Source organism: Microtus oregoni, unplaced genomic scaffold (assembly GCF_018167655.1).
Source record: "Microtus oregoni isolate MIOR12 unplaced genomic scaffold, Mior012 000014F_ref0000157, whole genome shotgun sequence".
Classification (NCBI taxonomy): Eukaryota; Metazoa; Chordata; class Mammalia; order Rodentia; family Cricetidae; genus Microtus; species Microtus oregoni.
In genome coordinates, this window is record NW_024543073.1 from 45,093,747 (window position 1) to 45,120,887 (window position 27,141).

The 27,141-nt window shown below is 44.4% G+C and overlaps 2 protein-coding genes across 8 annotated transcripts in view; one reads left to right on the forward strand and one right to left on the reverse strand.

Moving 5' to 3' along the window:
- Positions 1-10,140: 10,140 nt before the first annotated feature.
- LOC121455645 (RNA binding motif protein, X-linked-like-1) lies at positions 10,141-13,820 on the reverse strand. The gene is made up of 2 exons (XM_041663231.1): positions 13,685-13,820; positions 10,141-11,675 (listed from the first exon to the last, which is right to left on the reverse strand). Exon 2 carries the CDS (start codon positions 11,575-11,577, stop codon positions 10,411-10,413), a length of 1,167 nt encoding a protein of 388 aa, XP_041519165.1. The 5' UTR covers positions 11,578-11,675; positions 13,685-13,820; the 3' UTR covers positions 10,141-10,410.
- Positions 13,821-14,001: 181 nt separating this feature from the next.
- Slc10a7 (solute carrier family 10 member 7) overlaps positions 14,002-27,141 on the forward strand; it is a 225,644-nt gene continuing 212,504 nt past the window's right edge. For 5 of the 7 annotated variants that reach the window (XM_041663232.1, XM_041663235.1, XM_041663233.1 and 2 more), the window contains exons 1-2: positions 14,137-14,563; positions 20,973-21,055. In XM_041663232.1, the coding sequence (XP_041519166.1) occupies positions 14,464-14,563; positions 20,973-21,055 (183 nt within the window). In that variant the 5' untranslated portion in view covers positions 14,137-14,463. Of the gene's footprint in view, positions 14,564-20,972; positions 21,056-27,141 lie in introns of all 7 variants that reach the window. The other 2 variants (XM_041663239.1, XM_041663234.1) reach the window with 2 other exon arrangements.

The following is a 27,141-nucleotide window of genomic DNA, read 5'->3' on the forward strand; positions in this document are numbered from 1 at the left end:
CTGCCAGTATCTATCACTTTTCACCAGGACACTCCTAGAGAAGTATCAGCCAACCAGGGGTCCTGAACCTTAGGGACTCTCACTCCCACCTTTGCTACCGTAAAAACCCAACTCTAACTGATCTAAGGGATCTCCAATCACTCCAATACGCTGGACACATGGAGAGTCCGTGTTTGCAAACTTGTGTAAGAATAAAGGCTTTTTGCTTTTACATGCAAGACTTGTTCTTTTAGTTGGTTCTGGGGGCACCCCGTGATCTGGGCATAACAAAACCCTTTCTCAAAAAACAAACAAAATAACAACAAAATAACAACAACCAAAAAGTAGAACGGATTCTCACCTGCAGGCCCTTGTGTGACTTGGTGATTTGCTTCTACTAAACAGGATTTGGATTTGGGTGTCAACAAGAGTGGATTTGTGATGATTACTCTTGGTTGTCAACCAGACTGGATCTGGAGCCAAATGAGAGACATAGTTGAGTTCGTAGGGTATTTCTTGGAAGGATAAGCTGAGAGAGAGTCTGCCAGAATGGGCTATTTAGTGTTCCCCAGCCCTAGATAGCTCATTAGTGTTCAAAAAAACACTCAGTGCTTCCCAGAGTCCTGAGGTTTTAGGAGTCCTAACAGAAAATGGGATAAGGATCAATACCTGTATTTATTATACTATACTACTATAGCCACTATTTCTCCACCAACATTAAGGCATCCCTTTCTAATTAACCATCCTTACTGGTATTTCATTCAACTTCAGAACATCCTCTGCTCCACATTGCTCTGAAAGTACTATGTACCACTAATGTTGCAAAACGTGACTGAATTGCCTGTACTGTATTGCCTGTATGCACTTTCCTGTGTTTAGTTTGTCTTAGTATCAGTTATTTCTGTATAATAAATTGCCCTCAAATTTAGAAGCTTAAAAAATAGTTTCTGTGGATCAGATATCCAGCTGTGACTTATTTGGATGCCTCAGTACTATTAAGATGCAGGCAAATTTGTTTCTAAGATTCTACTGTGTGTGTGTGTGTGTGTGTGTGTGTGTGTGTGTGTGTGTGTGTGTTTGGGGAGGTATATAGAGAGTCCATTGCAAGCCTCAAGTGCTGGCTACTGTTGGGGAAATATTACTTGCTTATTACATAGAACTTTCAATAGAGTGACCATAAAATGTAAGTAATCAACTAAACAAACACAAATCTCAAGGAATGAAAAAATTTAAAAAATATCTGAAGGGCTGTGGCGTGGCTAAGATACTGTGAATATTTATTGGAGCATTCTGGCCAAATCCTGTTTATTAGAAGAAAATCAAACTATACAAGGGTCTTCACATAGAGATCCATTTTAAAAGCCACCAGCCACCTTTCAAACTGGAATTGCTCATGTTGAAGTCACAACCTCCCATGTTAGGCAAATGGCTTCTCTCTCCCTCCAGCTCTTCAGTCTTCTGTGAGCCCACACACCTGTTTCCCTCTACCTTTTCCTCTCTGAGTATGCACTCTGCTCTATACAGTGCCTCCCTTTATCAATACATCATTCGCTCTCAGGGCTTTAAATACCAGGAATCACATTTAATATGTGACTAACCTAAACTCCTTCAGTTGTCTCCTGACTCATCTACTCAACTGAATCTCAGACTATGCAAAACCAAAACAACTCATGATTTTCTTAAAAATCTGTTCTTTTGTTTGTTTGTTTGTTTGTTTTTCAAGACAGGGTTTCTCTGTAGCTTTGGAGCCTGTCCTGGAACTAGCTCTTGTAGACCAGGCTGGCCTCGAACTCACAGAGATCCGCCTGCCTTTGCCTCCTGAGTGCTGGGATTAAAGGCATGAGCTTTTCTGAATATTTAACTCCAGTTTTAGAATGTTACAAAAACCAAACCAAAACAAAACAAAACAAAAAAACAGCAAAAGTCCCAGTCTCCTAACTGGAACCATTAACCAAATTAACAGAAAAAGTCACTAGTAATCAAAAGTTTAAAATATTAAGTCCCAGCAGTAGGAAAGATCTCTGTGAGTTTAAGCCCGATATAATTAGTGGGTTCCAGAACAGCCAAAAACTAGAGAGAGACCGTGTCTCAAAAGAATTTAAAACAGTTTTGGGAACTGTGTGACTCAGCAGTAGAGCTCTTGTCATAAAACCTAGTAAGGGAAACTCCTGGTCAAGAGATTAGACTTTCTGGCATGAAGAGATACCTAACATTCTAGTTGGACTGGTCAACCATTTGGCAAGGGCCTCCCCGTAGAAAAGTGGGCTTAATCTATGCTAAAAAGACAAGCATATTCATTCATTCATTCGTTTTTTTGTTTGTTTGTTTTTGTTTTTTGTTTTTTTTCGAGACAAGGTTTCTCTGTCGTTTTGGAGCCTGTCCTGGAACTAGCTCTGTAGACCAGGCTGGTCTCGAACTCACAGAGATCCGCCTGCCTCTGCCTCCCGAGTGCTGGGATTACAGGCGTGCGCCACCACCGCCCGGCCCCATTCATTGGTTTTTCAAGACAGGGTTTCTCTGTGTAGTCTTGGCTATCCTGGAACTCACTTTGTAGACAAGGCTGGCCTCAAACTCAGATCCACTTGTCTCCTGAAAGCTGGAATTAAAGGTGCCTGCCACTACCACCCAGCCAAATAATGAAAAATTATCTTTCTAATGAGATGCTGTGCTTTTCCTTCCTGGAACTCCCATGCCCTGATCCAGTACCTATCAGGCACCATGAGGGTGCCTGAGGCTTGTTGGGTTTTCCTACTTTTCTGAATCTGAAAGTCACAACTTCCCCTCTGTCTTTTAAAATTATCTTTTGTTTGTTGACGAGATGCAAGCATGCTGTTTCTGCTCCTGAGGAGTTCCTTGCTTATTCTCTAAAGGCCCCTTACCCACCTGGGGTTGCCATGTGATAGGCATCCATGCTGATACCCTCTCCTTTATTTCCCTCCTCAAGCAGCTGCTGAGATTGACATCCTGCACACCTTGCTCTTGGGAGTGTGATAAACTGTCCTAGAGACTCCATTTGAGCTAGTTCTTACATTCTCTTAGTGAAAACACTAAGAACCCCAAGAGGGAAGACAGATTTCCTGGGATTCATCTGACAATCATGAAAAGATACCCCCAAATTCTGGTAGCAGCATTACAAAGGATAAAAGGTGTATAAGACAAAACATGAGCTGGATGTGGTAACTCACACCTGCAATCCCAGCATTTGGGAGGGTGGGACAGGAGGACTGCCTCCAGTTTGAGGCAAGCTTGGGGTACAGAGTGCACCCTATCTCAAAAATTCAAACACCCTAGCAAAACAACCCTCCACAATTATGAATGTGCAGATCATCATTAAAACTCAGTCATCATAATTTTTTATATAGTAATTATATGAAAGATACAGAGGATTTTTCATTCCTAAGACCTATACTCAAAGCAAATATAACCATAGTATTCATTCAAGGAATGCTTTTTCTAAGTAAGCTCCCCCGACCCCCTTGTGGATGTATACACTGTGGAGCTATGTTGTAATAGGAGTGGCTAGGCTCCCGGCTAGCTTTCCGGAAATAATTACACGGAAACTGTATTCATTTAAACATTGTCTGGCCCATTAGTTCTACCCTTTTATTGGCTAACTCTCACATCTTGACTAACTCATATCTAATAATCTGTATGCCACCACGAGGTTGTGGTTTACCAGCAAGAGTCTAGCCAGTGTCTGTCTTGGGAAGGGGAATCATGGCGTCTGTCTCATTGTTTTCTTCCCAGCATTTTGTTCAGTCTACTCCACCTATTTGAATTCTGCTCTATCAAAAAGCCAAGGCAGTTTCTTTATTAACCAATGAAAGTAACACATAGACAGAACCTACTCCAGAGCTGGGATCACAAGATGGATCAGATGTGCAAGCTTCCTTCAATGGTTTATCTAGACTGGATAGAGACACAGGTTAGGGAGTTAGAAACAGATGGTTATTTCCTTACTGGAAACAGAAAAAACCTTTAGAAGGAGATATTTGGGCTGGAACTTGATGGATTTGTGGGATTTGGATTTATGTAAATAGGCGAACATTCCTGGAAAGTCAAACAGCTTTTAGAAAAGGCACTAACGCAGGAAATCTCAGCTCAGATTCCAAGAAGAGGTTTAACAGAAAATGTGATTGAATAAGCACCTAAGGGTATGTCAGAATAAGGAGGTAATTTCAAATTGAAGAAAATACAGAATCACAGAAGACCTTTGAGCACAATGGTGCCATACTCTTAGAAAATGGATGAATCCTCAGAGGATGGTAGTTAGCTTGAATTCCACAGTATGTGCTGAACAACATAAGTCTCTCTCTCTCTCTCTCTCTCTCTCTCTCTCTCTCCCCCTCCCTCCCTCCCTCCCTTTCTTTCTATTTTCTTTTTCCTTTTCATAAGTATCACTCTTAAATATATATATTAAAACTCAACCTCTACTGGGATAGTATTAGGAAATGGGGCTTTGGGAAATACCAACACCATAAAGATCAAGTCTTCAGAAATGTTATCAGCGTCATTAAAATAGAGTCCAGAGCTCACTAGCTCCCTGCTACACTGTAAGGGCATTGGGAAATAAAGCCAGCTGTGAATCAGGAAGTAGGTCTCTACCAGATGTAAGACCTGTAAGAGCTTGCTCTTAAATTTTCTGGGTTCTTGAACTGAGAAACAAATGTCTGTGTTCGCCAACTCACTAGTTAAAACAGCCCAGAAACTTAAGACACTTTGTTTTGGCAGGGCGGTGGTGGCAGCGCACGCCTTTAATCCCAGCACTCGGGAGACAGAGGCACGTGGATCTCTGTGAGTTTGAGGCCAGCTAGGTCTACAAGAGCTAGTTCCAGAACAGGGTCCAAAGTTACAGAGAAACCCTGTCTCAGAGGGGTAGAGGGAGGGAACAAGACACTTTGTTTGGATACTTTTCTGTTCATTTCCACCTCTGGCAACGTTAACACAACATAATTCCTATCGATCACTCATATCACTGACTTCTAGGTTTTACCTCCAGTTCCAAACTCCCTCTCTGACCCTCCTAGCCAAACGTGTTCCCCCCCTCCCAAAAAAATATTCAACATTGTTTCACACAAATTCTGCATTCCCTTGTTTCTTGTATCTTTTTGGATGATATCAACATTCCCTTGCACTGATGGACAGCTATGATCTAGGAGTCATCACTGATTTCTGTTTTCCCCTCATTCACTGGAATCCAATCTATCAGTAAGTTCTGTAACATAACTATTCTTTTTCTCACCACTACTGGTCTTTTGCTCTATTCTTGGAGCCCACCTCAGCAGTCTCTACTTTAATATTCCTCCTCCACACAACAGCTAGAGTGATTTTTTTCTTTCAAGACAAAGTTTCTCTGTGTAGCTTTGAAGTTTGTTCTAGAACTCACTCTGTAGACCATGTTGGTCTTGAACTCACAGAGATGCCTGCCTCAGCCTCCTGAGTGCTGGGATTAAAGGGGTGTGCCACCACCACCTGTCTTAAGAAACAATGCTCCTGTGCTTAACAATTTCCTATACATTTTAGAAAAACCTCATAATTACATAAAATTTAAACTTTACTACTTCATCTACAAAGGCTTATTATATACTGATTACTTTGGTCTCTGCTCCCTCCTTCCCCACAACCCCACTCCTGTCCTTCACTAATTTTGAGTTATATTAGCATTCTTTCTATTTCTTCTATATGCTGTGGTGAGCAGAACAATACCCTCAAAGATGTCCAGATTCTAATTACCAGAACTTGAGTATGTTCCTTTCCATGGCAAAAGAAACTTTACAGATGTGATGAAATGAATTTAGAGCTAAAAAGGTAAGGGATCATCCATGTGTACCTAGTTGAATTAGCTTCCCAAAGATGCCAAAAATCAAGGACTTTGCTCTCTGATTGCTCTAAGGGATTTCCCTGCCTCCTTGAGCTCCTAGTGTTTGCTATCAGTCCTGTTTCCTTGGCTTATGTCATCCCAGTCTCTATCATGCTATTCAGTCATCTTTCTGTGTCTTCATAATGTCTCTCCTCCATGTGTGTCCTGTGCGTACCCCAATGCCTTCATTTTAACTCAAACACCTATCTGGAGCTTAATTCCTAATAAGGTCACATTTAGACGTACAGAAGGCTAGAACTTAGGCGTATGCCCTTTGGAGATATGCTAACACCAACACAATCAGAAGGGTTTTCATAAATGAAAGGGTTGGGTATGAGAGTGCACATTTTTAATTCCAGCTCTCAGGAGGCAGAGGCAGGAGGATCTCAGTGAGTTTAAGGCCAGTCTGGTCTACAAAGCAATCTCCAGGACAGCTAGGACTATGATATAAAGCAGTGGTCTTCAACCTGTGGGTCTCAACCTCTTTGAGAGAAGAATGAATAACCCTGTCACAGGGGTAGCCTACGACCATTGAAAAACACAAATATTTACATTAAGATTCATAACGGTAGCAAAATTAGTCATAGAGTAGTAACAGAAATAATTTTATGATTGGGGGCCATAACATGAACATGCTAAAGGGTTATAGCATTAGGAAGGTTGAGAACCACTGACATAGAGATGTTGTCTCACACCCCCACCCCAGGACAGAACAACAAAAACTCCAAACAATCAAGCAAGCAAGCAAACAAATAAACAAAATGAAAGCAAGAGGCTAGAGAGTGAGAAAGAGCCAGACTGATCCCTCCCAAGACTCAATGGTTCATGGCTGACTATGAAGTTGGAAAGACAGAACCCCTGGAAGTTCAGGCATTAGTAAAGGTAATTCTCCCTGAGAACCTTCAGGCCTGCTGGCAGGTTGTTTTGAGTCCAGTTCCACAGACTTCTGGGATTCACACCTGTAAAATAATAAAGTCTGGAGCCACTAATCTATGGTGATTTGTTGTTAATAGCAAGGCAATACAAGTGACAACTCATTGCTACTTTGGTTCTTTCACACAAACTGTAGTGTCCTATACTCACCTGGGCACTTCCAACACAATGGGCTTGTCCTGTGGTCGGAGTCTCTGCTATCAGGGTCGTTATGGACTGAGTATTTGTGAGCATTCTCTCTGACTGGTATCTCTAAATCACAGTTCCCCTGTGTGGCGGTGGTATTTAGATGACGGCCTTTGGGACATGAGTAGGTCACTAAAGGTAAAGGCACAGATACTTTTTTTTCTTCATTCTGTGTTGTGTGAGAATGTAGTCAAGATGCTTACTCACAAAGTAGGAAGTGGAAGCCTCATCCAGACACCTGTACTTCTCCAGAGCTGTGAATGGCTATTGTTTAAGTCACTCAGTCTGTGATCCCTAAACTGACGGAGCCGGGAGTTACACCCTATCTTTTTATTATGGCCTTAGTATTGCTTTTTTTTTTTTTTTTTTTCTGAGGCAGGATTCCTCTGTAGCTTTGGAACCTGTCCTGGAACTAGCTCTTGTAGACCAGGCCTGCCTCTGCATCCATCCCAAGTGCTGGGATTAAAGACCTGTGCCACCACTGCCTGTTATTATTTTCCTGATGTTAGAATACTCAAAGAAAACTGAAGTGCACCGTTTCTCCCCTTGAAAGCTCAGTATTTAGTGTCTGCCAATCAGCAGAAACTCGACAAGTATTTCTAAATACATGAACGTGTGGCCATTTACTACATGTAAGAAAGTGCATGTGCACGATGGCACTTAACCCAGGCCCATGGGAGAGAATCCCTAGGACCACTCTAACAACAACAAAAAAAGAGTATCAAGTATAATGGCACAGGCCTTTTTTTGGGGGGGGGGCAATAACTGTTTATAGGTATCATGTAAAGAAAATGAACTATATTCAAATAAATGAAATAGCTGGTGTAAAACATAAAGTTCAAGAAGTAGCAAGGCCTGGTGTTCCAGGCCAGTAATCCCAGTTACTAAGGAGGCTGAGTGCAGGATTCCAAGTTCAAGCACTGCCTGAGGCAATTAGTGAGTTGGTGCCTCAAAATTTAGAGGGGGAAACAAAAGAGGGCTAGGGATGTAGTGCTGTTGGCCTTCTCCTACATGAGCCACAGGTTTAACCCCCAGTACAAGCACATGAATAAAAAACAGAGCTTACAAAGGAGGTTTATTGGCAGTGGTGGCACATAATCCTTGAAGGCCAGGCTGGACTAACAGGGTAGCTTCAGTTAGGCAGACACCCTGTCTCAGAATAAACAAAACAACAAAAAACAAAACCAAATAGGTATTTGCTAGTTCAATGTGTTTTTCCATAGCTAATTTGAGTGAAACCCCTCACGTGGCTGAAGCTTTTACTTGTCTATGTACAACTGTTTACATGCTCCAAATTCCTGGGGAAGGCTTGACTTGCTCAGTTTCCCGGTTACTGGTCCCCTGAAAGGAGGTGACAGGTGACTGAGTCGTCCTGTGTATATTAGCAATTCTTTTACTAATCGCCGAGTACCAGGTTATTTTTTCCTTGATTTGTCTGGACTAGACCGTTTCTACAGTATCTGTGGACAAAACCCAAACCCTAACCATAATGCAAGAGGTTTCTCACATTCTGCATCCTACCCAGCCCTCCACAAGACTCCCCCAACCCATGACTCTGTCTTTTGAGTTTCAAAGTCAAGCTCCTCCTGAGTTCTCCCACATACCTGTTCATCCTCCAGGACTCAGCGATGCATCCTCCAACTTAGTATCTCCTTCTTTCTCAAATCAAAAGTGCTGGCATTTAGCTTCTCATTTGTGTATATATGCATGATTGTATGTGTCTGTATGTAGACAGAGGTTGACACTGGGTGTCTTCCTTAACTGCTCTCTACTGATTTGGCTAGTCCAGCTAGCCAGTTTGCCCCAGGTTCCCTGTCCACCTCCCAAGCAATGGGACTAGAGGCAAACAGCCTTACCTCTCACCCATTTACTTAGGGACTTGAACACCAATCCTCAGACTTGTGTAGCAGGCCTTTTCTCCATTGAGTCATCTTCCCGGCCTGCATTCAGTTTTTCTCATTAGGTAAAGTGCCCCCAGGTCAGCTTTACTACTGAATGCTCAGCACCCAACCCATGCCTGGCATATGGTAGAGGTGCACTTTCTTCAGTAAAAAAATACTTGTGATAGCTTGTATTTGTTCTCTCAAACTGCATGAAAAGCCCCAAATTCCTGCTAGTTAAGTGAGCTTCTGGGAGGGAACCACAATTAGCACTGACCCAGATGGCCAGAGCCTTTGACTTACAGGACTCCTTCATGTCAGGATATAGAACGAGGCAATGACCAGATGCTAGTACTATGTTCTTGGACTTCAGTCTTCAGAACCACAAGACATTTTATGACCTCAAAGTTTTTGAAGCAGGCCTTGAACTTCTGACCCTCCCACTCCAACCTCCCAAGTACCAGGGTTACAACATACTCAGTTCACATTCAATGTGCTGCTGGTAATTAAACCAAAGGTGTCATGTATGCTAGGTAAACATTCTACCAGCTGGGTTACATATCAGAGGTATTTTGTTAAAAGGGACCAAAAGAATATTTACCAAGTAAATATTTACAACCCATCTTGCCTTTCTACTTTTGTGTCTGTTTTTGCCTGAAAGATGGAATAATGAGTGCAACAGAAAAGCCTCAGAAAAGAATGGTAGCCTGGAGTGACAGTACACATCTAAAATCCAGCCCTGGGGAGATAAGGTTAGAAGCCAGCCTGAGCTAAGAGTCAAATCCCGTTCTCCCTCTTTTAGTCTCCACCGGAACCTATGCACACTTCATGCACATGAACTCACAGGCACTCACACACACATACTTGGAATTGGAGTGTGGTAGCTCACCTAATCCCAGCATTCAGGAGGTGGAAGCTTGGATCTTTGAGTTCAAGGCCAGCCTGGTCTAGAGTGAGTTCTAGGTTGGCCAAACACAGATAAACCCTGGGTCAAAAAGGGTGTGTGTGTGAAAGGGGGAGGCTCTTGATGATTCCCAAATAAATGCCAAAAACCAAGCCAGTCAGCTTTAAGCTTTCTTGTTTTTCAGACTTAAGTCAGAAGACACCCCGAGTACCTAAGAGTAGTAAACCACCAGCACCCTCTACTACCCTGTTAGCTTGTCTGTATAGGCAGACAAGACTCAATTCTCCAGAGACCAAAGGCTATCTAGATGGTCTCTCAAAGATCTTAGAACTGCTCACCTCATTTATGGGGGGGGGGATATGGGGTAGAAAAAAAAAAATCAAGACAGGAAATTGCCTTTAGGGACACTTTTACTTGGAAAATTACAACACTAGTACAAGTCAAGTCTTACACATTTAACATTTGCTGTTGAAAGCAATTCATAATATCAAAATTAATCATGTTTTACTTTTATCCTCACAAGAACACAAAAATGATAAAGGGGAACTTAAAACAGAAAAATTTAAAAAGGTAACACAACTTTTCTTAGTAGTCCTTGGGAGGTTCCGACAGAAGACTTTTCCATCTTTTGTTTTTTTGGAGACCTTGATCCAAAGTCTTGTTTGTTCCTAGTATCTGCTTCTGCCTCCCCCTCTATCAGATCGGCTTCCTCCACGGCCACCTCCTCTTGGTGCTCCACGGCTTGAACTGCTGTAGGAATCACGTGGAGGAGGGTACCCCCTTTCCATGGAAGGGGGGAGCCCCCGTTCTTGTCTGCCAACACGATCACGGCCACTTGAGTAGAGATCACTTCTGCTGCTTGAGTAACTGTCTCGACTTCCACCATAGCCATCACGTGAGCTGCTGTAATCATCATAGCGACTGCTTCCTCCATAAGATGGCGGCGGCCCTCGTGTAGGGGGTGCACTGCGCGAATTACCGTAACTCTCATATGAATCTCTGTAGGAACCTCCACTTGGATGATCTGAATAGTCACGATCCCGACCATATCCATCTCTATCACCATAGCCTCTTGATGGGTAGTCGTCACGTGAACTGGAATGACTATAATCACGGTATGTGTAATCTCTTGGTGGCGGTGCATAATCTCTGGTGTCACGGGAGCTTGGATAATCTCTGCTTGAATAGCTGTCTTTTGTAGAATATCCATCATCTCTTGGGGACAAATAAACATCTCTTCGAGACGGCAGGGGTTCCCTTCGTGGAGGGCCTCCATAGCTATCTCTTCCACGTGACACTGGGGCTCTTCCGCCCATTCCACTGCTGCTTCGAACTGGTCCTGAAGGCGTTGATCTTTTAGGAGGGGGTCCCCCGCTTCGTGGTGGTGGTCCTCTTTTTACTGGAAGTGGTCCCCTTGAAGAACTCATGTTAAAGTTCATGGAATAACCACCATCATCCATGTATCCTCCACGAGAAGGGGGTCCCCTAGTTCCTCCACTTCCTCCTCGAAGACCTCTGGGAGGGCCTCTGCTTCTTGGAGGTGGAGGTGGTCCACGCCTGCCACTTTCAAATGATGGTTTGGTAGCTTGCTCCACCTTGATGGCTTTTCCATCCAAGGACTTTCCGTTCATATCTCTAGCTGCATCTTTAGCATCTGCTGGGCTTTCGAAAGTGACGAAAGCAAATCCTCTTGATTTGTTGGTTTCACGGTCTTTCATCAAAAGTATTTCCACTATTCGTCCATACTTGCCAAATACTGCTTCAAGGGCTTTCTCATTTGTTTCTGTATTGAGCCCACCAATGAAGAGCTTTCCTGGGCGATCTGCTTCAACCATCTTTCCTTCCAGCTGAGAGTTGGAGGGGACTATGAAGGTCTCAAGCTCCTAGAAGCTTGCTGAAGGGCCAAGTAGCTCACCGGTGACAGCTGCTGGGTCTCAGAAGAAAACAGAAAAGCCACTAGGACTACTGCACATGAGTACCTGTCAATATTTTTGTATTAGTTTCCTCAGGCTGCTGTAACAATGCACTGTAAATGAGGGGAAGGGATTAAAAATATCGATTTTCTTATAGTTCAGGAAGTCATTGAATATGAAGGTGAGAAACCTGAACAAAAATCTGTACCATGCCTCTCCTAGCTTCTAGTGGTTGTCAGCAATTCTTAGGAATCTCAAGCCAGTTTCTGCTTTCACCTTTACATAGTGCTTACACTCCACCTGCCTCTCATGCATACCTTCTTAAAAGGGCAATAGTCATTAGATTTGGGACCTACCTGAATCTAGTATAACCTCTTCTTAGGTATCTACAAACATCTTATTTCTAAAAGAAGTCAAACTCTGAGGTTCAGGAAAACATGCCTTTTACAGGGTACATTACTGAACAGTGAACTTAATTTGGAGAAAGGATATATGCTCATATAATTTAAAGGAATCTGATCCATCATTTAGGATTACTGGGCAGGTTCTAACCCAAGGACAAGAGTCACTGTAATAAACTTACAGAAAAAAAGGTAGTGTTGGTGATGGATGCAGAGTGAATGATGCAGCCACTATAGACATATGCAGGGGAATGTAATGCCAAACCAGGAGGGACTGGAGCATCACAACATTAAAGCAAGGAAGCCAGGGAATACCAACTGCCACAAGCTGGAAAGGGCCCTCAGAACACATGGCCCTCAGACACCTCCACCTTAGACTCTGCAACAGGAAAATAACAAATGTCTATATTGTCTGTCTGGGTGCATGCAGTTTTTTGGGGGAGATGGGGAATATTTGTTATAGCAGCCCTAGCAAACTAATACAGTCCTTAACAATACAATTCTCAACGAACTACCGTTAAAATATTCTTCTATGAATTACGACTTTGCTTTAAACAGATCAAAGTCTCTAGAAAGAATTTGTAAGCAGGCTTACTGAAGCCAGCACTATCTCTGTAATGGCCTTTTAATTTGAGGCAGATTTTTTTTTTCTGAACCGAGAAAATGACTGTAAAAAAAAAAATCGCTGTAAATTTTCCTTCCTAAAACTCCACTTACCTTGTGCCTGCCTTCTAATAAGCTTTTTTTTTTTTTTTAAATCACATTTCATGTTTTCTTTTGCCTGGTAAATTGTTTAACGACTCCCTATTACGTTCTTTTATCTTGAGATTAGCTTTTCTTCGTGCTGCCTGATGTATTATTACCCCAGTGGGGGCTGTGCAACTGGGAACCGATAGTACAACTGCTTAAAGCAGTTTAGTTTTTGGATAGCGAGTCATGTCAGCAAGATAAAGTAAAATAGAGCAAATTGAAGCCGAGTCTCTTTCAAGCTTTGAATGCATCCAGAATGAAAGTCTGGTACAATTTCTTTCGAACGTTACGTTCCATAGTAAACTATTCAAGTAGCTGATACCAGGCTGCTTCAAAATGTCCCACAATACTTTGTTCCTTTCTTTCTTTGGGTGCATAAAGAGGAAGGGTAGATGCTCGGAAGACCATTCGTGAAACTATGCCATAGGTCGCCAGAATGTAAAGCAAGAAACCGGACCGGGGGGAGGGGGCGGACATCAGAACCTCCACCCTGGGTCTCGACCCTCACTGCTTTTGTTCTGCGTTCCCGGCCCCCTCAGTCGTCCTGTTGCTTTAGTGGTTCAGCTCCGGGGTCAGGCAAAGGCCCGCACCACGCGGCCTTCGGAATCGCCCGCCCACGCGCAGCACACGGGTGGGGAGGAGCCTGGGCCGCTTTCTTACCGCCCCCCCAGGGAAGATTTGCCCCAACCCGGTCGTCCTCCCCACTCCCGGGGCGGGTTTTGGCCGGGAAGGCGGTCGGGCTGAAAGGCCCGGGCAGGCCACCGACCTGGCGGGAAGGCCCGACCCGCCTTCCCCGCCTTCCCGCCGCCGCCGCCGCTGCGGGAAGGCGGGGGGCCTGCCGTCCCGGACGTCTGCTCGGCCACCGATTTTCAACCTACCCCCGGGGCTAACGCTTCCCCAACTAGGAAGCCGCTTTCCCGCGCCGGTCGCCACACGCGTCTGCCGCCGCCGCTCCCGCCGAGAACCAGAGGCCGCGAATGGCTTCCCCTCCCCCCGCGCAACGTCAACGCGACGTCGGCCGTCGTCGTAATGCGCCGAGAACGAGCGCATCGGAACCTTCGGCGCCCGCGCGCGCAGCCGCAGCTACAGCGGAGCCCCGTACCCTCAGGCGCACAGCGCGCGTCCTCGCGCTCAGGGCGGAGCCAGAGAAGCTCTCCGCGTTGCACGTCCCCGGGGCTCGGGAGGCCGTCAGTTTCCTGCAGCTACAGCACGAGGAGGCTGGGCGTCTGGGGCGCCACATTCCGCTTCCCCGCCGTGGACCTCCCCAAGCTTGACTACGGATGCATGGCAGCGGGTCCTGCTAGTGCAGCCGGTGACTGGTCTCCCTTCCCTCCTCCTCGGTCTCCGGGTGCGCCCCCGTTTACGTCCCCCGGATCCCGGATTCCTCCGCTTGAGTGCGCGTCTATTCGGAGGCGCGTGGTAGTGATGGCGGCGCTCAGTGAGGCTTTCCTGTCACTGGATACTACTACTCCCAGCCCGCCTCGGAGCCGCCCGAGCCACCCCTCCAGTCTTTAGTTTACGAGTGGCAATTTGACTTGCTCTGCTGCATGTCTGGAGGCACCGAGGAAAGCGTGGAGACGCCCCGGGGATTCGGGAATCGCAGCTTGGAAAGCCAGCCAGCCAAACAAATAAACAAAACCCACCCACCCTAACAAATATGAGGCTGCTGGAGAGGGCGAGGAAAGAATGGTTCATGGTCGGCATAGTGGTGGCGATCGGCGCCGCTAAGCTGGAGCCGTCGGTCGGAGTGAACGGGGGTAAGTGCCGCACCTCTGCCTGCTGCGCCGCGGCGGCGGCTCCCGCTTCACAACTCCTTGGCGAGTCTGCGGGAGGGGCGGCCGCCCTGGTGCGGTGGGACCGCTGCCCTTCTCCGCCCCGACCGTCACAACTACGCTGTGCCTTTGCTGGTGGTTCTCACTTGCCAGCCCCGAAGGGGATCAGGAATGGGGCAGAGGAGTTGGAGTACAGGTTGCCTTTTCTGCGGGCAATCAATGACTTTTGCTCAGTGCCTGGTGTGAGGCTGCAGAAAATGAAACTTACACCTCATGCTTGCAGAGTAGCATCCCATCCCAAGGGACTTTAGGGTGCCAGGAGCCCTTATCTGTCCCGGAGTGCACCTCATTATCAAGTCTATTTCCGACTCCTCCCTTTATGCACCTTAAAAAAACAAAAAGGAGAGAGAGAGAGAAAAATAAAGGGGGTGGGAAAGAAAGGACACTCTTTCCCCAAACTTCGATTTTCTGGCTCTTATGGTGGGGAGCGGTCGTGCCTTAGTTGCTGACGCTCCCAAACTCCCAAGCTGACTGACACGTTGCACTCCACAGGGCACTACTTCCGTGTGCTGCTGGGATTCAGTTGCTACTGCAGCGGTTAACAGATACAGACTGTGTTCAGCTATGCGCACTGTATGTTTTGACAAGGAATCACTCAAATCACTCAAATCCCGAATGCAATGACCAGCTTTGTATTGTGGTCTGTGGACACTGGTGGGGACAGGGCTAGTGCCATTGGCCTTGTTACCCTCCCACTTTCAGACAGCCTCGTCCTGCTCTTCATACACATTAATTGAGTTTCTTCAGTTAAATTGTGGTGTTTTTTTTGGTTTTTGATTTTTCGAGACAGGGTTTCTCTGTGGTTTTGGAGCCTGTCCTGGAACTAGCTCTTGTAGACCAGGCTGGTCTCGAACTCACAGAGATCCGCCTGCCTCTGCCTCCCGAGTGCTGGGATTAAAGGCGTGCGCCACCATCGCCCGGCTCATTTGTGTTTTTGACCTTGTGTGTTAGATCCCAAGTTTGTTGACAGAACACATAAATCACATAGTGGGTCCAGGTAAGGATGGGAGAGAACACACATAATCGTTTTCAAGTAGAAGGTACCCCTGTGGGTATTTAAAATTGTATCTTCTTGTTAAAACCTTCAGGAAGTTAATGCATGGTATCTCAGAATAGTAAGTGATTCCTACTTCTCCCACCCTAGTTTCTCCATTTAGAAGAACTTCTGGATCGTTGAATGTAATTACTTAACACAGTGATTGTGGATAAGAAAGCTCTTGATTATTTCATTTTTCTTTTTTTTTTAATTTACATACCTTAAAGTTTAAATGCAATGTATAGAATACATAGTTGTGACCACAACACCAATTATTTATTCTCCTGAAACTACCAGTTAGGTAGTTTCCTTCAGACAGGGTTTCTCTGTGTAGCCCTGGCTGGTCTTGAACTCAGATATCCACAGCTTCTGTGGAGTTAGTTTTGAAACGCCCTTTCTGTGAGCTCTTGGGAAACTGAAGTTCTGTCCAATGAAGAACTCCTTGTCTCTTGAACGGTGGGAAGTGCAGTTCTAGAGTCTTGGAAGTGACCCACAGCACACTGTACTGGTTACTGTGCCTGAAGCTAGATCTCTTTATTTGCTTAGTATTATATGAGAGGCCTTTCCTGGTGATGTGTGGCCAGTAATTCTGCAGGTGCTGGGCTTGCCACGTGTCTTTTTGCCTTGAATTTTCTGAATACTGTGTGGGCAGGATGGTTGTGGAATGCTTGGATCAGTTCTCTGGGGCTTCTTGATCTGGCAGATACAAGATGGATTCTGTGATCTTGTTTGTACTGTTGTACTTCTTAGTGAACTTTTGTACATTATCGTGTCTTAAAATATGTTCAGTTTTTTAACAATCCTTATGGTATTTTTTTCAGCAATCATAAAGTAGAAGCAGAATATTCTCAGCTCTAAGTAACTTATATTTTAAATCATCATGCCACGTTATTTTTTGATTGGCATATTGGGAAGTGAACCCAGGACCTTGGCGCACACTCGTTAAACTCATGCTGTACACCCTGAACCACATCCTCAGGTCTGTGTTGTGTGTGTGTCTGTGTATGTGTGTCCCCCAACGCCAGCCAGGTAACATGTCAGAGCTTAGGAGGATGGAGACTGGGCTTCCTCTTTTGTCATAACAATGGCAAAAATCTATAATAATGGTTTTGGGAAAGAGAAAGACTATCACTGTAAAGAGAAGGCCTTGTAGAATAAAGACATTTTTATGGTTATTTTAGTCCAGGCCAACAGGACAGAATCAGCTAAATATTAGACACCATGTGTTTCTTCTAGGACTTTTCTGTGTAAAAACTACTTAAGAAGAGCCAAACAAGAGCCGGGCGGTGGTGGCGCACGCCTTTAATCCCAGCACTCGGGAGGCAGAGGCAGGCGGATCTCTGTGAGTTCGAGGCCAGCCTGGTCTACAAGAGTGCCAGGACAGGCTCCAAAGCTACAGAGAAACCCTGTCTCGAAAAATTAAAAAAAAAAAAAAAAAAAAGAACCAAACAATCGGGCTTTTCTGTGTGGTTGTTAGGTTGAGAGCTTTATTTTTTGTGACCATTTCAGATGATGGTCCTACCTATAAAGCCTGTTTAATAAAAAAAACAAAAATAGCATCAAGCAACGCTTTGGCTGTGCCCTCACCAACAAGAATTAAAGAGCAAGGGCAGATGTGTCATGGAAAATTTCTCATAATCTTTCTTTTCTTTTTTGTTTTTTGAGACAGGTTCTTTTGGTCATTTTGTTTGTTTTATTTTACTGGTGCTGTGTGTTGAGCCAACTTTGTGCTGAGACTCATTATATCCTGAGCTACATAACCTCCTCCCCCTTTCGCTGCCCCTTTTAGTTCTTGCTTTTTAAATTAGTTACAGTTCCTTAAAAATATAGAAGTAACTGGGCGTGGTGGTACACGCCTTTAATCCCAGTGCTTGGGTGGATCTCTGTGAGTTCAAGGCCAGCCTGGTCTACAAAGTGAGTTCCAGGGCAGCCAGAGCTACAGAGAAACCTTCAAAACTACCCCCCAATCCCTACCCCATCCCCCAAAAAAGCCAGAACAAGGTTGAAAATAAGAACCTGTTGGAGGCATGATTATGTAGGTCCGGGGCACTGCTAGTGTGCCCAACAGCACCCAGAGAGATATGAGCTCATGGGGTTTAGCTCTGTGGTCCTCATTTTGTCTAAAGCTAGGTGTGCTTCTGTGGAATTACACAGGGAAACTGTCCTTCCTACCTATGCCTTCAGTTATTCGCGAGATGTAAATCCTGGGGTGGGGGGCATTTGTTTTTCCATTAGAAAAACAGAAAAGCCAGAGGTTGGTGGATCTGTGTGATTTCAAGGACAGCCTGGTCTAGAGTGAGTACCAGGACAGCAAAAACAAAAACAAGAACAAATTAAAAAAAAAAAAGAAAACCAAATATGTTGAAGTATATTATCTACAAATATTAAGAATATTTTTTATTTTAATTAATTCGTTCTTTTTTGAGACATCTCACAGTGTAGCCCTGGCTGACCTAGCATTAGCTAGCTACACACACAGTCTAGGTTGGCCTTCTCACAGAGACCCTTCTTTCATCTTCTAGGACTGAAAGCATATGCCCAAACCTTGAAATCTTAGGATATTTTAGATGATACTTGGGCCGAGATCACCATAGATGAGGAATGGCTTCTGTGGAATGTCACCTTTACAAAGAGTTTCTTTTTTCTTTCCTTAAAAGACTGGAAGAAGCCGGGCTGTGGTGGCGCACGCCTTTAATCCCAGCACTCGCGAGGCAGAGGCAAGAGGATCTCTGGGAGTTGGAGACCAGCTTGGTCTACAAGAGCTAGTTTCAGGATGGGCACCAAAGCCATAGAGAAACCCTGTCTCGAAAAACCAAAAAAAAAAAAAAAAAAAAAAAAAAAGAAAAAGAAAAAAGAAAGACTGGAAGAGGCAAGCAGGGTGGTGCACCCTGTTAATTCCATTGTTAGGGAGGCCAAGGCCAGCCTGGTCTAGAGAGTGAGTTCCAGGACAGCCTGGGCTCTTTAGAAAGACCTTGTTTCAGAAGACAAATAGCAACAACAAAATAAAAAGATTGGATTTTCTAACTCAAAGTGGCTTCATTTTCTTAGTAGCCCATTTTTCTTTTGATTGTGTGAGTTCCTTCCATTTTTGGTGACTAATATTATTTGAACTGTGTAAAAGCAGGGGAAAACTCCAACTAATTGAGCATGGAAAAGGGACAAAATTTATATCCTAGTTTCAGCTCATTCCTCTGTTTAAGGATTTGTTGAGTTTTCATTTCTGTCCTGGGTGACCTCTCGTCCTGCAGAGTTCCCTAATTGGGACCACCTGTTAGCCTTACAGTTGTGTGTTTCAAGAATGAGCTGGGTGGTGGTGGTGCACGCCTTTAATCCCAGCTCTCTGGAGGCAGAGGCAGGAGCCTTGGGTCTCCCTAATCCCCCTTCTCCCTGACAGGTGTGTTGTAAGTAGCCCTGGAATAGCCCCACTCCATTTCTTTTTTTTTTTTTTTTTTTTTTTTAAATATTTATTTATTTATTTATTATGTATACAATATTCTGTCTGTGTGTATGTCTGCAGGCCAGAAGAGGGCATCAGACCTCATTCCAGATGGTTGTGAGCCACCATGTGGTTGCCGGGAATTGAACTCAGGACCTTTGGAAGAGCAGGCAATGCTCTTAACCACTGAGCCATCTCTCCAGCCCCCCCACTCCATTTCTTGATACAGTTATTTAGATGTGTGTCTAGTATAACAAAAGTCTGTGTGGCTTGTCTCTGGAATTTGGAACATTGAAAGTTCAGGACTAGTCCACTGAATTGAACGCCACATGTTACCTGTATACAAATGTCTTTGGACCTGGCTTTAGTTTTTGCATGTAACCATCTCGTTGATTCTCTCTGACCCTTCCTCTCAAGAAATTCTGGAGGCGCCACTCTGGACTGACAAAAAGTGAGGGAGTGGGGGTGGGGAGTAAAAAAAGCTTGAGTTAAAAATTCAGATAGTTAAGGTTTTTGGGAGCAGTCTAGTTTAAATGTTTGTGCAGCGGTGGAGGGCTTTCCTGCTTGCCCCCTTGTGCTCTGCTTTTCCTTTCTCAGCTGAAGGCTTTGTTTTAATGCCAGGATATGAAATAGTTTATTACATTGTTTGAGGGAATTTTCGTTTCTTTTATTTTAAGCTGTCCTACAAATATCTAAGATATATCTTAACAAGTGTTTGTTGAAAAACTTGAATAGTGATTTCTTTCAGTTTGATCATCCACCTATGTCCCCAAAATATCAGTAGATATGGTAGAGGATTATGGAGACTCTATCATTGTGATCATGCAATTTGACTTGAAGCAAACCCAGTCTGGCAGCAAATTGTCTAAGAAATACATCAGAATGACAGAAATTTATTTTCTCATTTCTCTAGGCCAGACATCCAAAGGCTCTGAGGGGAATCCTCGTTCTTGCTTCTTTTAGCTAGTGTTCACAAGGACTTTTGGCTTCCTTGACGTGTGGTATCGTAACTCCAACCATTGCCCTGTCTTTACTGTGTGTCTACACACAAACATGCCTCTCAGAATGCCAGTCACTGGGGCTGCCTGCCAGTGCTTGCCTGGCATGTGCGGGACCCGGAGTTCATCCCGGTACTGCAAGCACACAAGCAGACAGGTAAACATAGGTAGTTGTTGGATAACTACTCACTTCACCCTCATCTAAACTTAACTTCCTCTAGTATAGTCCTATTTCCAAATATGGTCCCACTCACAGATACATTGATATAGAAACAGTGTAGATATGCCTTTTAGGAACACAAGTACAGGGGAACCAAATGGTATATGCGCCAGCTTCTCCACCTGGGCACTGTTGACATTTTAGACATGATAATATCACTGGAGACGCCTCATGTGGGGAAAATGGGAAAAGTTTCTGTACCCCGATGAGCCTCTTTACCGATGTAACAATCCAAATCAGACCAAATCAAACTGAATTAGAAAAAGCCCAGGTTTAATGGATGAAACACTTCTGGATGATTTTCCAGCACCAGAGAGGAGACAGGAAAGGAAGACAGGCAAACCACATGTCTGTTTCCTGGGAGGCAGTTTAAGTACCTTGTGGGAGTAGTCTTGAGAATCTCTAGAGGAGGGGTCATCATTTGGTGGAGTTTCTGAGATACAGCAGGGTATGGAGCGAGATGGGGTCGGGGCTTGGGGTGGAGCTTCCCCCAAACATCCCAGACTGTGGTATATGAATGCCAGCGGCTGAGGTGAAGCTTCCAGCAGAACAGGTCCAACACTGGTGCTGAAAGTAGTCTTCTTTCAAACCAACTGATTTGCTGCGCATGCTCTTCTAACAGTGACTCATTGCTCTCTTTGTAGGACCACTGAAGCCAGAGATAACTGTGTCCTACATTGCTGTCGCTACGATCTTCTTTAACAGTGGACTGTCGTTAAAAACAGAGGTATTGTCACCTTGTGGGCACATGGAGAGAAGTGCAGAGACGTTAACTTGCCCTGAGTGCTGAAGTCTCGGGCCTTTGTGAAGCTGTTTGCTGTCGGAGGCTTCACTGTGACAGAGTGACTTGGACAGCAGCGGGACTAGCTTACTGTATGGGGCCTTCAGAGTTGAGCACTCAGGTCCTAGACGTGGGATTACATGGAGTTTTTTGTTGTATTTATTTAATTTTTTTTTTTTTTCCCTTGAGAAAGGATTTCTTTGTAACAGCCCTGGCTGTCCTGGAACTCACTTTGTAGACCAGGCTGGCTTCGAATTCATGGATGAATTTTTTTTTTTTTAGTGTTTGAGACAAGGTTTCTCTGTGTAACAGCTCTGGCTACCACTAAGCTGGATTCAAACTCCTAGAATTCTGCCTGGCCCTGCCTCCCAAGGACTGGGGTTAAAGGCATGTGCCACCGCCTGGCTTGATGACCATTCTTTTAATGAAGACATTAGTTTGAAAAATATCCTTATGAAGAGATGTAATCAAGGAAGCAGAAAGTAAGACTGTAATACTGTAGCTCACTTGCTACAGAAGAAAGATGTGGTAATACCAGTAATTAAAAATGTATTTTTAAGCCAGGTGTAGTGGCACATGCCTCTGGTTCTGCTGTCTTAATCACTGTTCTGTTACTGTGAAGAGACACTGTGACCAAGGCAACTCCTAACAGAAAGCATTTAATTGGGGGTTTGCTTGCGGTTTCATAGGCTGAGTCCATTATCATGGTGGGAGCAGGGCAGCAGACAGACAGGCGTGCTGGAGCAGTAGCTGGGAGCTTGCATATTGAGACAGCGGTCAGGAGGCAGGAGAGCTAACTGGGCATTTTGTGGGCTTTAGAAACATCAAAGCCCACCCTCAGGGAACCACTTCTCCAGCAAAGCCACACCCTTCTCTTTCCCAAACAGTTCCACCACTTGGGGACCAAGCATTCAAATATGACCCTATGGGGCCACTGCCATTCAAACATCTGGTATTCAGGGTGCTGGGGTCAGGGGATTGCCATGAGTTTGAGGTTAACTTGAGCTACACAAAACAAGAACCAAAACAAAGAAATAATTTTTCTTTTAAAAATTAGGTTTATTAGTGTGGTAATGGACTGTAGTACCTGCTTTATTGTCTTTCTTACATCATGGAGAAGACTGTGCACCTGCTCTACTGAGGTATATGGAGGCTCTTTAGGGAGTTCGGTTTCTACAACTCTCGGGTGTTATCTCTTGGTCCTGGGCCTTATGTGATCTAGTCATGTTTGCTATGCCATCTCTGAACTACTTTTTAAAGGAGCACATTCTAGCATTCTGAGAGTCGTTTTAGATTGTTACTGAGAAGTCTCAATCTGTCATGCCTATGGGCGATGGTCGTCACTGATCCAGTCTGCACGGAAATAGATTGTCCCAGAAGTAAAGATACAGAGACTGTCACGTGTGAGAGCGGAGTAAGGAAGATATGTGGCTTTCTTTATACCTAAACTGCAGGAAGAAAAGAGGAAATACTGGGTGGTTTCTCAGAACATCATAAAGTTCTAAAGGTGTTAATTTCTAGAGGCTGGGAGATGGCTTGGTGAGTAAACGCGGAGCAAGTGTGAGGACTGAGCATGTGATCCCAGAACCAGCTGTAATCTCACTGCAGGAGGTGGGCGTGGCACCCCCTGGTAAGATGGCTAGCTAAACCAGCCAAAGGGGGGTTCTGGCTTCATGGAGACACCTTGCCCCTCAGTAAACAAACTGAGTGTTTGAGAAAGACACATCAACCCCAGGCCTCCAGCTGGAAGAGCCTACATGTACACCCACATACATAAAAGGTGCATCTCCATGCATGTAAACATTTGTGTATATACATGCACAGCACACACATAAATGTGCCAGAAATAAATATTATAACATCTTATTTTTTAAAAATTTATTTATTATGTATATAGTGTTCTGGGCACCAGATTTCATTATAGATGGGTGTGTGTCATCATGTGGTTGCTGGGAATTGAACTGAGGACCTCCAGAACAGCAGTCAGTTCTCTTAACCTCTGAGCCATCTCTCCCGCCCAACATTTTATTCTTATAGATGGGAGAATCATATTCTAATGTGGGTTTCAGCGTTTTTGTTTTGTTTTTCCTTTTGTTCTTTTGAGACATGGTTTCTCCGTATAGACTTGGTTGTCTCTGTAGACCAGGCTAGCCTTGAACTCAGGGCTCCACACTTGCCTCTCATTCCTGAGTGCTGGGATTAAAATGTGTGTTACCACAGTCTGAGTCTCTCTTTTTTACTGGAAGTGTCTTTAAGCTGGGCAGAGGTGGCACATGCCTTTAATCCTAGCACTTTTTAAAGATTTATTTATTTTTATTTTATGCATATGGGCATTTTGTTTGTGTATGTCAGTGTACCCCATGCATGGAGGTGCTTGAGGAGGTCAGATTCCCTGGAACTTGTGCTGTATACAATACTGCCATGCTCACAACTGGGTCTTCTGGGATAGCAACCACGAGCCATCTCTTTAACCCATCCATGTTGGAGTTTGTAGTAAAAGGAGCAGGCCGCATCCCGCCGCCCGGCTAGCTTAACCCCCGAAATACCACACAGAAATTGTATTAATTAAATTACTGCCTGGCCCATTGTTTCTAGCCTCTACTTGGCTAACTCTCACCTCTTGATTTAACCCATTTTCATTAATGTGTATCGCCACTTGACTGTGGCTTACTGGCATGAGTCTAACCAGCGTCTATATTGGGCAGGAGAACCATGGCGTCTTGACTCTGCCCTTCTTCCTCCCAGCATTATGTTCTGTCTTCCCGTCTACCTAAGCTGCTGCCCTATCAAAAGGCCAAGGCAGTTTCTTTATTCAACCAATGAAAGCAACACAAATACAGAAGGACCTCCTACACCAGGAGTGACTGACCTAATTGACTTTGTGCAGGTCTCATGCAGCTAGGCACAGCTACTCTGAGTTCATGAATGTGACTGGCATGTCACATCTAGGCGGCCCTTAGAGTCTTTCTGTCCCCTCTGTTGTGATAACCTCTGAGATGGAGCTAGTGTCTCGTTTAGGACCCCCACTCCACTGTTACTTATTCTTATGTTGAATAGTCATGGGTGTTTGCATTAACGGATGTCTGCTGTAGAAAGGAGCTTCTGACCAAGCTTGAGAGCAGCATGAATCTATACCTATCAGTATAAAGATTTAGAAGGAAGTCTGACAACACGCCTGTTTAGCAAAACAATAATAGATGCCCCCTCTGCCCATCCCCTCCCCCATGAGGCCCATGACCTGCTAGCCATGGGCTTTTGACTAGGGTTACAGTGTCAGGCAAGAATTCCTTCCTACGGAACAGACCTTATTAAATCCAGGTCTAAGTACTGGATTCCCTTCCTAGGCATCGTGTCATCGTTACACTGCTGGCAGCACATCCTGGAGAGGCAGGCTACCCAGGGTCCAGTGCAGAGATGCCATGGCTTTTACCCTCCAGGAGCCTGCATAGCTCCTTTTGACGCTGCGAAAACTAGCTAACAAAGAAGTTTTCAGTTCAGTTCAGTCTTGATCTGTCTGTATGCATACCCAAAGTACAGAGTGTCTTCAGCAATAGGGTGTGGCCCTGAGTTATTGTGGGTAGCCAAGAACAGTGGCAACAACTTGTGTTGTTTGATGACCTCTGGGGTTTTGTTGACCAAAAACTTGTAGGGAGATATCTCATACCTGGCCTTGAGATTTTCCTGTAATAACCCATGTCTACTAGGGGAAGCATGGTCCACCCATAAAGGGCATATCTTTTCAAACATTTTAAAAATTTATTTGTACAGATTTATTTATTTTTATTTTATGTGTATGGGTATTTTGTATTCATCTATATCTGTACACCATGGTGTGTGCATTGCCCATGGAGGCTTAAGGAGGTTGTTGGGTCCCCTGAGACTTGAGTTACAGATGGTTGTGAGCCAACATATGGTGCTGGGAACTGAACCTGGGTCCTCTAGAAGAATAGCCACCGTTCTAACTGCTGAACCATCTTCCCAGCCCCCATACTGCCCTTTGCTTCCATTTCCCCACTTCTACCCCTGCTTTAAGCCATCATCCCCGGTAACCCCCTTCTTTCACATCACATGTGTTCTGCTCTGTAGGTATATTCCATTTTTTAGCTATTGTCAGTAGAGCAGCTAGGATATATAAATATATCTAGGATAGAGATTTGCAAGTATTTCTATGGTAGGATATGGATCTTCTGGGTATGTGCGCAGGATCATAGCTAGGTCATATGGTAGGATTTTGATGTGATCTGAGTGATGATTGTGCTGGCGACTTTTTGTCGACTTGACACAGAACTAGGAGTCACCTGGGAAGAGGGAACATATTTTAGTGTTTCCATTGTGCTGCTTGTTGGCAAGTCTGGGGGGAGGTGGCATTTTCTTGATTAGTGATTAATGTGGGAAGGCCCACCCACTGTGGGTGGTGCCACCTCTGCATGGATGATGTAAGAAAGCAGGCCGAGCAAGCGTTGGGGAGCACGCCAGTAAGCAGCACTGGTCTCTGCTCAGTTCCTGCTCCCGGTTCCTGGTTAAGCTTTCCCTAAATTCCCTCATGATGACCTGTAACATGGACGCATAGGATGAAGTAACCTTTTCCTTCCCATGTTGCCTTGCTCACAGTGTTTATCACAGCAATAGAAAGCAAACTCAGACAGACTAAAGTCTGTTACCTCCTTCTTAGGTCCCCCTGTTAACAACATGGAGGACCGATTTTGTTAATTTTTTCATTCAGTAGTTATTAGGCTGTTATAAATCTCATTGGGGTATTTTTGATATATGCAGTGTTAGTGTGTAGTGTTTATAACTGATGAATTACATCCCAGCAATTCTAAATACCCTCATTGATGGATTGCCTTCCTGGAAATGACCGAAGCAGGATTGTTTTCCTGTTCTGCTAACTGTAGGCCCGCTAGAAATGTTATTGACTCGAGGTAACCATTGTTAGAGGGAGTAGGCTTTTTCTTTGAGCACCCGGGTTCTACAGTTGGTTCTAAATGTGGGCACGTGATGCAGAATGGTGTTTGCCATGATGAGGTGCAGGTCGGATGTGACTTGAGGTCTTCCTGCTGGCCTTGGCTATGCTTTGTGGAGCAGCTGCCTCACCCCCGTCCTCTGCTCGGGACATGGCTCTAACTGCGTCCCCTGGTGTCTGTTTAATGGCGACAGCTGTTATTTATGCCATGGGATATCTGGCAAGAGACTTCATGTCTCTTACTCCTCAGCTTCTTATTTAATGTTATTCTGTAAAGCAGCCAACTTCGTGGGTTGCAAGAGTTGATGAAGGAAGAATGTCACAGCTATCAGCATTTCTCTAAGGACCAACTCCTGTCAGCACCTAGGAAGCCTTCAGAGTTACCCGGCTAATTTGGATGTAATGATGGATTGCTTTGATCCTGTATTTTATTGTGGTATATGAGTGGCCATCAAAGCCATTCCCTCCATCAAAGACCCTTTTCAAACCAGTACAACAGTCATTTTCAGAAGCCATTTAACTTAGATTGCATTGGGAATAACGCTAGGCCGTCTCTAAGGCTGCTGCTTCAGGGCCAGGGTCAGTGGGAAGTAACAGTTTTGTAATTTATTTTTTACTTAATAATCCTAAATTAATTTTAACTGGATCTATGATTTTTATGATTATTATGTTCTATCTTATTTGGTCCTAGAATAGTGCATTTTTGTTCACTGGAGATAGTAAATTATTGACTTGAGTTTATTTGAAAGCATTTTAGTTTGTCCTACTCAGCTTTGATTTATAGTGTTGTTTTTTTTTTTTTTTATTTGAAAACAGGGTTTCTCTGTAGCTTTGGTGTATCCTGGAATTAGTTCTTGTAGAGCAGGCTGGCCTCGAACTCACAAAGATCCACCTGCTTCTGCCCCACAAGTGCTGGGATTAAAGGTGTGTGCCACCATGCATGGCTGGTGTCAGATTTCTTAATGATGTAACTTTGAAGATTCTAATTCACTTTACAAGTGTTGTTTTCTTTTGGGTCCATCAAAGGACCTAGTGTGGTAATAGTGGGACTGATGGTCCCAGATTATCA

Excerpts from the sequence above, each read along its gene's own strand:
- LOC121455645 (XM_041663231.1), bottom strand. The coding sequence starts at position 11,577 with ATGGTTGAAGCAGATCGCCCAGGAAAGCTCTTCATTGGTGGGCTCAAT.